This window comes from Nerophis lumbriciformis, linkage group LG04 (genome assembly GCF_033978685.3).
Source record: "Nerophis lumbriciformis linkage group LG04, RoL_Nlum_v2.1, whole genome shotgun sequence".
Classification (NCBI taxonomy): Eukaryota; Metazoa; Chordata; class Actinopteri; order Syngnathiformes; family Syngnathidae; genus Nerophis; species Nerophis lumbriciformis.
In genome coordinates this window covers 31,206,529-31,221,569 of record NC_084551.2, presented here as the reverse complement: position 1 = coordinate 31,221,569, position 15,041 = coordinate 31,206,529, and the positions used below count along the sequence as shown (strand labels likewise).

The 15,041-nt window shown below is 39.0% G+C and overlaps 1 protein-coding gene across 1 annotated transcript; it reads right to left on the bottom strand.

Annotated features, from left to right (window-relative positions):
- Positions 1 to 3,948: 3,948 nt before the first annotated feature.
- Positions 3,949 to 8,779, bottom strand: has1 (hyaluronan synthase 1). The gene is given in 6 exon segments (XM_061952311.2): positions 3,949 to 4,073; positions 4,076 to 4,617; positions 6,067 to 6,199; positions 6,281 to 6,506; positions 6,583 to 7,276; positions 8,681 to 8,779. Coding segments are annotated over 5 exon segments (1,593 nt in total). The 5' UTR covers positions 7,264 to 7,276; positions 8,681 to 8,779; the 3' UTR covers positions 3,949 to 4,062.
- Positions 8,780 to 15,041: the final 6,262 nt, after the last annotated feature.

The following is a 15,041-nucleotide window of genomic DNA, read 5'->3' as shown; positions in this document are numbered from 1 at the left end:
GCATCAGTGCAGATTTGGGCGTATTTTGAAAGGTTTAGAAGTAAACATATCATATCATGAAAAAACGATTTTAAATAGGATGGAGTGGATTTATACACTCTTAAGAAAAATATGTTTTGAAAGATTTAAACCATTTGTCATCATCAATATGTCACTGCTCACCTCAACCTCACTTCCTTCAACACACACTGATTTAGAGAAGAAAAGATTGGAGGCACATCATGTCTTTACATCTGAGGGGTCCACAAATTAAACATTAATCGGTGAAAGACAAAGTTGGACCCATATTTGTGCATCGGTACATAACTCTTTTGATTGAGATAACGAGTGCTGTGCTGCTGTGATCGTGACGATAATGAGAAAAAGGATTCATTTGTTTGTAGTTGATGTCCTGCTTCAAACATTAGTGTTATCGACAATTCATGTCTGCAGTTTTTTTATGGTGTGAAGTTCATATTTTGCCTCATTATTTAGCTATGGATGTCCCTGTTGTTCAGCAATGTTTGCTAGTGATATCAAAATTCAGTATATGCTATTCAGCCTACGAGAGATGTATTCTTCAATTTTATTAATACTATTAAGGATATTTTTTTGATACTAGTAAATATCACCAAAGACGCTATAATGTGGTGATCCGTGTCGAATAAAGCACTTGGCTTTCCTGCACAACAACTTAAGCTTTTAGTTTCTGTTTTGAAAATGGACAATGATAATACAGTAGATTGGACCAACAATCACAATGTTTATTACTAGGACTTAACATGATGTTGGTTTATTTGCAGAACCAGATCTTTGTAGCAACCACAAACTAATGCGATCTATTGTCCTTTTCTCACGTTTAGTTCTGCTCTCAAACACTACTAATGTAGTAGAGAATAAACTTGATTACATCACAGAAGTTTCTCGAACAAACCAAATGTTCAATCAAATATTTTACAAAATAATGGCTGCAGACACAAGCAGTCCGATTGTATTCCACACGATGATTGAAAATATTTTTAAGAGCTATTTCCTTTGACGCACATACGACTTTATTTCCTTTATGAACCACTTATTTTGGGACTCTATAAAAGCTCTTTCCTCTGTCTCTATTTGAACAACTGGAACACCCAAGAACAGAACAGCAATACGACATTTTCTGCTCAAACTTTACATTTACTCTCCCTTCTTTTAATGCTACGCTCAAGCTGCTTGACCATCGTATGAACTAAGCCACAAAGAAGAAAAACGGATGTGATATCATATGCAACCCAGCAATTGCAAATATTATGGTCACAATCATCATTATATGAAATGTTAATACAGTATATTGTTTTGTCTCAAATATAGGCCAATATGTGATAAGCAATTAATTTCAATAAAAAGTAAAAAGTTTTAGCTCGGTGTTAAAAATGAAACAAAACCAATATTCATTTGATATATTTTATCTTTGTAACGTTTATTACTTTTTCAGTCGGATGCTAAATAGAGCAAATCTGTAAAATGAGAACACTGTATTTTGCGGGTCCGCAAATGCCTAAATTTGGACAACAATGTTCCAGAACTGGCTGCATCCATGCATACACAGACAGTACAAGTTGAAAGTTAGAAAAATATTTATTTCACATTGTTCACATGCCTATATATATATATACATATATATATATATATATATATATATATATATATATATATATATATATATATATATGACATAAAACTGGCCCCACACAGTACACCCACACTTGACACCATCACACAGTCTACAGTACATTGTTTACATTTCATCATTGCATGTACTTTATGTGTATTGGAATGGATCTGTGAAGTCTGAAAGTACCTTAAATCTTAATTTCATGCAGTCATAGTTGCACACCTGATACATGCATTCCTGAACAAAGGAGCAACAAATACCAAAACGAAGGTTTCTCCCTGTGAGTGTGGGAGTTGTTTCTTATCGGGAACTCGATGTTATGGCTCTGAGAAATGTCAATGAAGGTCTCTGGGAACGACGTGGACTGAATTTTCACATATCCCTCATACCACAATTTTCTTTTACAAAAGTGATTCCAAAGCAAGGGTCATCTGAAACATTCATTATCGCACGCTTTATTCGGGAATTCCCATCCCTTCACGTTGCGTTGTTTTTAAATTGTGCGACCCTGCAGAAAAGTGCCGTCAAAAGTCCAGTGCAACAACAAAAGACGTGTAAAAGTAATTCTGTCACGAAACTGACACCAAGACAGCTTTTTATTTAGTGTTTCTTACAGAAATATTTAAGAGAAGTCATGTTGAGTGCAATCAAGTCTCTGAGATGCAAGTCTTAGTCAAGGCTCAAAGTCTTTGGTTAAAGTCTTGTTGAAATCTCAAGTCTTTTCCACCTGCACTGAGCACACTTTTACCATAGAGTGGTACCTCAACTAAAGAGTGTTTTGAGATAAGAGCTGTCTCTTGGCTAATTGTTATGCTTTAAGTTGCAAGCAAAAATTTTAGTCACAAGCATCCCCACCATTAGTTGGCCTATCAAATGTCACAGTGAACCCTGTAAGATCCAACCAAAACATCTGGTCTTACTCGCTAGCATTAACTTATAGCTAGAGATGGACATAAGTTAGTTTTTCCAACCATGGGAAGGAAGAAAGTGAGTGTGAAGGACAGTGCTGAGAAGAAGAAGTGGATGATATTCATTGAATAATTGAATAAATCATTGAAAACATGACTGAGCGTGTCACAAACTTTGCTAGTCGACACCATACTGAAGATGGTAACGATGTTAAATATAATCGAAACGGTGGAAAAAAATCAATGAAAACCCTAACCCTAATGGAGAAGCAGCTGGAAGGAGATAAGTCCACTCTCCAATAATAATGATGTACATTTTTGAATTTCCCTTTGTATCAATAAAGTATCTATCTTATTACTACATTACTTTTTACTGTAGTTGTTTGTAGTGCATTCAATAGTATTGTTTTTATACAATCATTTTAAAAGTTAGTTTTTCTTGTTGAAAGACATGTTACATGGTGCTGTTTAGGGACTGGGCATTTCAATGGGAGATTTGAGATAAGTTACTGAGATTGTAAATTGAGGAACTACTATATAATATCATCCTGAGAACCAGTGTCTCGTTCTTCATATACAAATGTCCACTGCGGGTGTCTGGTTGGTTCTTCTTTGCAAAAGTGTGGCACAGTGAGTCCCGCCTGAGAGAATATTAGTCCCCCTATACTGTGTAAAACTGTCCGTAGCATATTTTGTCAAGTTTTTGGTTAAAAAAATTGGCTGTTCCCTTCTTTATTTTTCTCAAGCTGCTGCGCCTCTGCTGAAGTCTTCAGACTTTATGAAGCTGTGTAGAAGCCAATGAGCTCAACATGTTTGCACAAAGAAAGCTCTTGCGTTCGTTTACGTTTGACTGGCGTGAACCGTAAGAAACTGCCAAGACGCTTCTTTCCAAACGCAAGGACGGCTAATGGCTTATCTTGGTTTGACACGTATCTTGCTGTCAAACATTTACCACCTTTTGGTTGGACTTCTCTGTGGCCCACCGTGATTGTAAGTCATCAGCTTGTCAGTCAGGGGAAGGGGGAGGAAGAGAATGTCAAAGTCTTCATGAGTCAAGTCTCGGATGTGTGTGGCGACTTAAGCAAAATTCACTTATATGAACATAAATATTCACACAACACAGAAGCCAGGATCGCTCACTTACATACAAAAGAAGAGAAACGTAAGAAGTGCGTAGGCTAAAGCCCTAAGTTTCACTTAAATGTGCAACATCTCCATGTCAAAGTTTTCTCTTTCGGCGTTTGTTGAGTTAAACCCATCAATACGCCATTTTGTGTTTGTTGGTTTAGCAGCAACATGGAATAACCTGCATTGCCCTGAGTTTGGAGACCAATTAAATAAATACATTAAAAATAGCAGACAGTATAATAAATTAAGTTGCTGGGATGCTGTGGACCTATCTAAACATTCAACGAGTAACTTTTTGATCGTGTCCGACATGACCGGCGGAACCACACCCAGTATAAAACCATCATCAGTAGCCAGTAACACAAATAGGCCACACAGCCAAAGACAAGAAATTCAGTTTCCAGTCTCTTTACTGGACTGTACCAGCTCTCGATGCTCTCTCTCCAGATAGTGTAAAACATCCCAGATAACAGAAGTGCTGTCCACACCGACAAGGGCAGTAGGGGCATGTAGTTGCCCACTATCTTCTTTCGTCCCGACGTGCCCCAGCTGCTTTTGTTCATGGTGAGGATGGCAAAGTACTTGGCGGGCAGCAAGCTGGTCATGTACAAGGCGGAGTAGAGCGACATGAACACCATCACCGCGTCCCTGCGCAGGATGCAGGCGTAGGCGGCCTTCACCAGCCCGATCAGCTGGATGCAGCATAGCACCCACAGGATGTCCCACAGCGTGCCCGTCCAGAACACTTGGATGATGGTGGCTGTGACGAAGAAGGGGAACACCCCGGAAACGATGGACTCGTACGTCATCCACAGGTGGTGCTTGTGCCACCACATGGCGTTGAAGAGCCACTCGCGGAAGTACGACTTGGTCCAGCGGGTTTGCTGGTTGAGCCAACGCAAGAACTGAGCGGGCGTCTCGGTGTAGCATTTGGAGTTAGCCGTGTATCTGATGGAAGGACAGGAAAATGTTCATTTAATACTCGTTTATATTTCATTTAAAAATCTATATGACTATGTAAACAGATTCTGTCTTGCTTTTATGTCCTATACACAGCAACCATTTTGAATTTTTTATGGAGAATGTCAGAATCGTATAGAATTGTGCTGTAATTTTACAACAATCAAGTTTTAATATTCCCTTATATGGCCGGAGAGAAAAATGTTATAACTTTATTTTTCTTGGTAAAATTCCACTTTTTAGAGCCCATTTTTTTAATATCTTAGTCAAACTTCCAATGCCATTTGTTTCCCTTTTTGTGTTTAATCTTTTGTATATTATGTAATTCATAACAAAACTCACTTAAAAAATAAAAAATTACACTAAATGACATTTTTATAAAAAATTAAAAAAAATTATACAAATTCTGCACTGTATTAAATATAAAAAACTTTTTTTTTTAAATATATTTAGTGTGTCAATTCATTTCATAATTTACCTTTGTTATGAATTAATTAATACCATTTTTAATACCTTTTTATATTTAACACTGCAGCAATTAAAACTTGTGTATATACCAACTGGTTATTTTTAGAGTAGTTTCCTTTGCCATATTTTAATTGTCCAATGGGGCACAAATAATTGTGCCCCACAAAGTCTGCCTAGCAACAAGTGGCCTCCATTAGAGCACTTCAGTTAATCTCAATTGCCTTTTCATTTTAGTAATAAAGTGTTACAATAAAGTGCTAATTATGAGAGATGTCCGATCATATCAGCCTGCCGATATGATCGGCCGATAAATGCTTTAAAATGTAATATCGGAAATTATCGGTATCGTTTTTTTTATTATCGGTATCGTTTTTTTATTTTTATTTTTTTTTATTAAATCAACATAAAAAACACAAGATACACTTACAATTAGTACACTAACCCAAAAAACCTCCCTCCCCCATTTACACTCATTCACACTCATTCACACAAAAGGGTTGTTTCTTCCTGTTATTAATATTCTGGTTCCTACATTATGTATCAATATATATCAATGCTGGTCCACTAATAGTACTAACCTTTAACAGTTAATTTTACTCATTTTCATTAATTACTAGTTTCTACGTAACTGTTTTTATATTGTTTTACTTTATTTTTTATTCAAGATTTTTTTATTTTTTTATTTATCTTATTTTATTTGATACATTTTTTAAAAAAGGACCCTATCTTCACCATACCTAATTGTCCAAATTAGGCATAATAATGTGTTAATTCCACAACTGTATATATCGGTATCGGTTGATATCGGTATCGGTAATTAAGAGTTGGACAATATCGGAATATGGGAAATCGGCAAAAAGCCATTATCGGACATCCCTACTAATTATTAATTATTTTGTATTATTTATGATTTTTTCCACTGAAGACAATTAAAAGAATACGTCAGATGGTGTAGTTTTAGTGGCTTACTTTGTGGCGTAGCCCATGCTCAGCATACGGTTGGTGAGATGTCTGTCGTCTCCAAAAGTGCAATGAGTCCCTAAAAACTTCTGATTGTACCAAGATTCCAGAAACGCCTGCAGGAGATCGTTCCTGTACAAGCCTAATCAAGAAGGAGGAGAACAAGTGACATTTATTGGCGTGTGTCTGTCGGCGGTTGGAAGGTGTGTGTAGAGAAACCTACCCAAAGGTCCACTGATGCAGGAGACGCAGTTGAAGAAGGACTGACAGGACCTTTCTATGTTGAAGGCCATCCAGTAGCGAAGGCTGCTCATAAAGCTGATGTAGGAGTCCTTCATGTTGAGGATCATCACGTCCCCGCCGACTGCGCCGTACTTGGGGTTGCTCTCCAGCACCTTACACAGCTCCACCGTGGCCAAGGCGTCCAGTTTGGTGTCTGAGTCGCACACCTGGTCGATCACAAAGCGCGTCATGCGGGGTTTTTCCTTCTCAAAAAAGAACATTAAGAGAAGAAACGAGGCCTACCTGGATGTAGTCCACTGTATCTCCGAGGGCTTTGAAGGCGGTGTACATCACCTCCCGCTTGCCCCCCCACTTCTGCATGATGCACACGCAGTTCTTGGTCTGGATCAGGTGCTCCACTTCGCTCCGTTGTGGGTCCTCGCTTTCTAGAATATAGTCTGCCTCCACTCCTGAGCCCACAGAAGCTGTCTCCATGGTGGGATCCCAGGTGTGGTAGTTGTTGTACCACACGTAACAACCCGGGTCCCGGTCAGCAAACACCTCTCTGAACATGTCCATCATATACATGTCGTCTTCCGAGTTCCCGTCCACCACCATGATGATGCGCAGCAGCTCGGGCGGGTACTGGAGGGCCCGGATGGAGTTGAGGCACTCTTTGAGGTAGACCGGGTCCTCCTGGTAGGCTGATATGGTGAAGCCGATGGTCTTGGTGAAGGTGCACGGAGTCTTCCGAGCTTTCATCCGCCGCTGCTCGATGTAGGCGAAGAAGCTCTGGACCAGCACGTGAAGAGACAGCAGGAGGCCGTAAATACCGAAGGAGATGATTCCGTACATGGATGTGACCAGCCGCTGACCCTCGACGTACGCCCACACCATCACGCCCAAAACGGCCAACGCGAAGACGAACGTGAAGACCGCTCGGAGTATCGACAGCAGCTTTTTGAGAAGAGGTTTCAGCTCCATTGTGTGTCTTCACCTGAGGAACAGGTCCAAGAACATACAGAATTTATACAAGGGAGGTGGAAGCACACCTGTCCTATGGAAAGATGTCTCATAAAGTCACTGAGTGCTTTTATGGCTCGTTAAAACATGTTGCAATTTCGAAACCGCTGTGGATGTCACACCCAAAAGTGGATTGCAAGTTATCAATCATAGCACTTATACGATACATTATTATATCATATAGAATATATTGCATGTATATGAGAATATAATAGAAATATATGATTTATATTAACATCCAGTTTCTATACTGCTTGTCACGGGGGAGCTGGGGCCTGCATGATACAATGTGATAAATACAATACATTAAGTAATCAGTGATTCAAAAAGAATACGCCAAAATTATCACTCGATATTTGAAAAATGAAAAACATTAGATTGAACACATCTGTTGTACATAACTTCGAGTAATTATTTCATGCTTAACAAGTGCTCTATATGGCCACCACCGGTAGCACGGACAACATCAAGACGATATGAGAATTCCTTCCAAATGTGCCCCAGGATTTGTTGAGGACTCACCATTTTGAGGGTAAATAAACATTTGGTCTTCCTACAATTGAACGGTGCTCAAAGGATAACATGACCACAATGGTGAAATTGTAACACAATAAAACTTGGCTAACTCCTGTATCAAATGACAATTGATTCAATCTTTTGCAATGCTTTAGAACTGAAAAAATGTGTGATGATTTTGGCGTATTCTTGTTTAATCACACAGTACATTATATACTAGTAAAAAAACACATAAGTAGTAATAAAACAAAAAACTTCATTAAATTAGGATATTTTGTATACTGTATAACGTTTAGTTTTCCATACACACATATGGGAGATTCTTAATCTCAATGGGACTTTCCTGGGCGTAGGATAAAAACATATAAAAATAAATAAATCATATTAATACACATTATATAATATGTATATTTACATTATATGTTTGTTTATTATATAATACATACACAGATAATATATATTAAACAAAATAATCTAATATGATATATGACACAGATATATAGTGAAATATGTATAATACATATGAAATGCTGCATGCAAATGCATGCAAATGGACTGAAATGATGTAAATGCTAAATGTACAAATTTCCAATAGAACATTTTTTACAAAGTGCTGAAATAATATAATATAATATAAATATCATACATAATATGACCACGTAAGTATCAAAATACTACTGAAAATGTAATGAATGTAACTGTAAAAGATAATGTCAAATATAATATAAATAATGATTACTTTTTATTTACGCAAAATCGTTTTGAATTTCAAGTAAAAAATATCAAATCAAATAGAACATGTAATTCAATGGTGTATTTTTATTTGATTTAAACCGCTAATAGAATCCATAGAGAGTTTTACCTGATGGGGTGCTTGCGACGCATCCAGAGTAAAGAGTGTGGGTCCTGTGTGCTGACCTGCCGAGCAGAGCTGGTCTTTATAAGCTGCAGGTTGGCTGTGAAGCCATGTGTGGAGGGGATGATGAACGAGCGGCGCCCCCACTGAGTCAGCCGTGCGTCAGTCCAACAAGTGTGCAAGGCGGTGATTCCCTTTGGCTTGAGCGGTACTTACAACTTCCCTTGTTATGTTTCTTAGGTTGTTTTTTTTAACTCTAAAAACATCATTCTCATGTCTGGAAATAATACCAATATAGTTTACTCTTTTTGTCTATTGAACTTTCACATTTTACTTCAGCCTAGCTGGTAATGACTTTCGACCCCAGCACACATGTATTTTAACTATTATAAACTTAATCTCTATGCTTTTTAACGGTTGAATGAAATTGCGCAATAGAATCCATAATGTCGAATCTAAATAAATGTCTCCCTCTAGTGGCCGCATTGTCATATTGCAAAAACCAACAGTGAAACAAAAGGATTTGTTTCCTTTCTCCTGCCAAGCAAGTCATCTTATTTTCTCCAACCACCACCGCGTCACAACCTGACCTGACGTCAACATGATCACATCCCCTAAAACTATTTTCTTTTCTTTTCTTTTTTTTTTTTTTACAAGCAAATCTGTGGCCCACACCCTTCCTAAACCACATGGAGCTGCTTGAGCCATCATACACCATTACAGGCACAAATAGAAGCCACCAGGCAGCTGATGTCATGGGAGGCATGGAGATGACGGTACAGTATTATATTATTGGGAACGTCCTGTGTGCTGCCTGAATGGACTTCACATATTGTATTAATGTCATGTATTATTGTTATGTCATGACAACATCTCTTATAGCAGTATTTATGAAAGTGTGGTACGTGTACCACTAGTGGTACGCAGGCTTCATGCTAAAGAATCACTTAATGAAATATTCAAACACAGTGTTAGTGTTCAAACTATGTCTAATGTTACAATGGCCAAAAACGTGTTCAAACCTCTGTCTTGTATTTAATGAATATTTAGGTCTACTGCGCGACTCTATCTAATGTTGGTCATTATGGTGGTACTTGGAGAGCAAAAGTTTTTTCTAAGGTGGTACTTCAAAAGTACAGTAAATACAATTTGAGAACCACTGTTTCAGGATTAGCTAATGAACAGTTAATCTAACATGCATGGTGTTGGAGTGGAGCCTGATTTGAAGCACTTCAGTTAAATTTGCATGACAGATAATTTACAATACTTTCTCTTTCTGTATGATTGTCAAGCCAGTGGTCTCCAAAGTACCGTCCGGTGGACATCAATGGTCCTGTTTTAGCAAACTCGCAACACTTTGTAGATGTAAAATAAAAAATAATGGGGGGGGGGGAAAGCAAAAATGTGTTATGATACTCAGCATAGAGCTACTTTCCATTTGTAGTCTCACGGTGTCCAAAGTGCAGCCTTAGGGCCATAAGTGGCTTGCAGCACATTCTAAAAATACTATTATATAAAAAAAAAAAATGAAATAGAAGAGCAAACGGGGCTAAAGTAACAGGAAAAAGTTCAAATATTGACACTAAGAACTCGGGATGTACAATGTTTTGGGGTTTTTGCCAATAAAGATAACTTTCTGCTTCTCAAGAAGGATACTGATCACCAATTACCTACGAAGGTCCTGGATTCGATCCTGCGCTCGGGATCTTTCTGTGTGGAGTTTGCATGTCCTCCTCGTGACTGCGTGGGTTCCCTCCGGGTACTTCGGCTTCCTCCCACCTCCAAAGACATGCACCTGGGGATAGGTTCATTGGCAACACTAAATTGGCCCTAGTGTGTGAATGTGAGTGTGAATGTTGTCTGTCTATCTGTGTTGGCCCTGCAATGAGGTGGCGACTTGTCCAGGGTGTACCCAGCCTTCCGCCCGATTGTAGCTGAGAAAGGCTCCGAAGGGAATAAGTGGTAGAAAATGGATGGATATCTATCATTTTTTAAATGTAAATTGAAATGTAATTTGCGCACATGCACTTTCTTGCTGGGCAGTTTCTTTAACATAGGCTATATAGGCTTTTAAAACCCTGTCATAGCAATGCTGGTGGTTCCGTTTAATGTGTTGAAGTGTGATGTTTGTTTTCCCTCCGCGCAGAATGTTTGCGGAACATTCGGTGTACATAGCCCACAAAATGTCTTCCACTGAAACAATGAAGAAGTCTTAAACAACTGATGCCCTTTTTGTTTCCAATGAGTTATAGACTTAGATTGGTCAGATCTAGTGTTGCGGCTGGTGCTAAAACCCCAAATATTTATACTCTAAAACCAGGAAGATGTGCCTGGGCAAGGATGGTTTCACCCTATTGTTGTGAGAAAAACAACTGTTGAGATGCAATCGAGCAATCCTACTGTCAATGCCAATGTCAGGCGTTGAAGTGTAAGTTCCCCTCGTTGAGGTATTGTTTGGCAGAACGATCGCTGTGGATCGACCACTAAAGGCCCAAAATAGTCGGAATCCCCCACGTTAGCGCTCCATTCAGTTGTAAACAAATGGCACAAAGGAGCATCTGTGACCAGAATGTCTCTAACTCTGGTTATTTGTTGGAGGCTGAATTGCCGAGTCTTTTGGGAATGGTTGAAAGGACAGAGAGATAGGTGGTGTCACAGACCACCTCCTCTGTTCAAGGATGGTTTTTCAACCTTGACATAGATGGCTTCCCTTATTCCTCTTTCATACCATCCATTCTCCCTGTCCAGAATCTGTACATTTTTGTTCTTAAAGGAGTGCTGTTTTCCCCTGAGGTGCAGGTAGACTGTGAGGAACTTGCGTGGCTGCGGTAGTTCAACATGCAGGAAACAGGAGAACGACGTGCAGGTAGGAGTCTTTTAATATACTCAACCAAGAGTGAAGCATTCATGCATGCAAAAGGTCCTTAACATAGTCAATCCTCGAACCCTGACGAACAAGCGAGGCAGGCATAAATAGCAGCCTGATTGGCAACTGCCACCAGGTATGTCAGGCTGCCAATCAGGGACAGGTGAGGGAAATGAGCACTCAGGAAGGCATGCAGGAAGTGGAACAAAAACATTGATTTATTGATTGATTGAAAATAAGAGCGCTGACAGGAAATAAACACCAATTAAGGAAACATAACCAGACATGAAGTGACAGATCATCACATAGACAACTGAGTCTTGGCCTGAAGAGTTTGCTATGTGTGCTATGCTGTGCTATGCTGTGCCATGCGATGGCTTAGTGGTTGTTTTGTTTCCCCAATATATGAATCAGTGCATTCATTATAGCATACACCAGATTGTTTTTGTGGATGTGGGGTGTCCGGTCTTTAGGATGACTAGTCTCTGTCTCAGGGTGTTGCCTGGTTTGAAGTGTACTGGGCTGTTGTGTTGGTTAAAAATTCTTCTGAGTTACTCAGATAGACCATATGAAATGACAATATGTTTGCGTCTGTTACCTAGTTCCTCCTCTTACACTCTGTTCTTGTTAGTTCTGGAACTAAATGCACTTTTCACAAACGACCAGCTGGGGTGACCACAGGTTTTGAAGGCTTCCCTCAAATGCCTATGCTCTTTCTCTTCGGCCTGTGAGCTGGTAGGAACATTAACACGTGTCATAGGGTTCTGATAACGTTCACTTTGTGTTCCAGTGAGTGGTGTGAGTCAAAAAGTAGGTATTGATTGGTATGTGTGGGTTTTCAGTAAACCCCTACATGGAGGCCCCTGTTCTCTCTAATGTGGACTTCGTCTAAAAACGACAACTTACTGTACTTGACATACTCACGTGTGAACTTGATGTTTTTGTCTATGGAGTTAATGTGCTCGGTGAGGGCTTACACTTTTTGGTTTGTGATTTTAACCCATGTGTCATCCACATATCTGTACAAGTGACTTGATGCTGTTCCCTTAAAAGAGCTCAATTATCTATTTTACATGTCCTCTATGTAAAGGTTAAAGGTTTGCTACTATTGGGGATACAGGTGATGCCATGGCAAAAACAAGTGTTTGTCGTTAAAACGTTCCAGTTGCGATCGATTGAATGCCCTGAGAATACATTGACCTGGATGAGTGACAACATCCACAGATGATCTCAGCAAAGTTTATGACACAAGTCAGGGAAAAGGAGAGCACGATTAGATCACCCGAAGCCACCTAGAGCACATACAAACCCCGTTTCCATATGAGTTGGGAAATTGTGTTAGATGTAAATATAAACGGAATACAATGATTTGCAAATCCTTTTCAACCCATATTCAATTGAATGCACTACAAAGACAACATATTTGATGTTCAAACTCATAAACTTTATTTATTTTTTTGTAAATAATAATTAACTTAGAAATTCATGGCTGCAACACGTGACAAAGAAGTTGGGAAAGGGCATGTTCACCACTGTGTTACATGGCCTTTCCTTTTAACAACACTTAATAAACGTTTGGGAACTGAGGAGACACATTTTTTAAGCTTCTCAGGTGGAATTCTTTCCCATTCTTGCTTGATGTACAGCTTAAGTTGTTCAACAGTCCGGGGGTCTCCGTTGTGGTATTTTAGGCTTCATAATGCGCCACACATTTTTAATGGGAGACAGGTCTGGACTACAGGCAGGCCAGTCTAGTACCCGCACTCTTTTACTATGAAGCCATGTTGATGTAACACGTGGCTTGGCATTGTCTTGCTGAAATAAGCAGGGGCGTCCATGGTAACGTTGCTTGGATGGCAACAAATGTTGCTCCAAAACCTGTATGTACCTTTCAGCATTAATGGCGCCTTCACAGATGTGTAAGTTACCCATGTCTTGGGCACTAATACACCCCCATACCATCACAGATGCTGGCTTTTACACTTTACGCCTATAACAATCCGGATGGTTCTTTTCCTCTTTGGTCCTGAGGACACCACGTCCACAGTTTCCAAAAACAATTTGAAATGTGGACTCGTCAGACCACAGAACACTTTTCCACTTTGTATCAGTCCATCTTAGATGAGCTCAGGCCCAGCGAAGCCGACGGCATTTCTGGGTGTTGTTGATAAACGGTTTTTCGCCTTCCATAGGAGAGTTTTAACTTGCACTTACAGATGTAGCGACCAACTGTAGTTACTGACAGTGGGTTTCTGAAGTGTTCCTGAGCCCATGTGGTGATATCCTTTACACACTGATGTTGCTTGTTGATGCAGTACAGCCTGAGGGATTGAAGGTCACGGGCTTAGCTGCTTACGTGCAGTGATTTCTCCAGATTCTCTGAACCCTTTGATGATATTACGGACCGTAGATGGTGAAATCCCTAAATTCCTTGCAATAGCTGGTTGAGAAAGGTATTTCTTAAACTGTTCAACAATTTGCTCACGCATTTGTTGACAAAGTGGTGACACTCGCCCCATCCTTGTTTGTGAATGACTGAGCATTTCATGGAATCTACTTTTATACCCAATCATGGCACCCACCTGTTCCCAATAAGCCTACACACCTGTGGGATGTTCCAAATAAGTGTTTGATGAGCATTCCTCAACTTTATCAGTATTTATTGCCACCTTTCCCAACTTCTTTGTCACGTGTTGCTGGCATCAAATTCTAAAGTTAATGATTATTTGCAAAAAAAAAAATGTTTATCAGTTTGAACATCAAATATGTTGTCTTTGTAGCATATTCAACTGAATATGGGTTGAAAATTATTTGCAAATCATTGTATTCCGTTTATATTTACACAAACACAATTTCCCAACTCATATGGAAACGGGGTTTGTAGTATGGGTATTTCTCGCCTCATTGGAGCATTTTTGCTCATGTGTTTCTTTTATTAAAAAAAATATGTATAATATATGGCTTTAAAATGAAAAATATCAAAATGACCCATCCATCCATCCATTTTCTACCCCTTGTCCCTTTCATGTTTAAATTTTTCAGTGTGCAGCCCTTAGTGTAAAATGTTTGGACAACCCTGCAATAAACTATAACAACCTATGCAGTAAAAAGTATAACTGCTAAGGGAATGAGAATATAATCTTTACCACATGTTCTAAAAAGGTAACCTCTGCTAGATCTGAAAATTATGAAAATACCAGATGCATTTGACATTTTATTGTGAAAAACAAAAGTACTTTTATATTTAACATTATTATAAGTAGCTATTATTATTGTGACACATTAGACCTTCTATGTGGCAGAACAACTAAATATGAGTATATTCATTGAGAAATATATATCATGATACTAAATAAAGTGCAAACCACAACCAAGGATCCGTATCAAAACTAGTATTCAAAACCTGCATTCTGCTTGAATTTGGTCATGAAGATTAAAACATTATTTACTGAGAAATTAAGAACAATGTCAAAAAAATCAATTGTCAAGGTGTGTATGTTG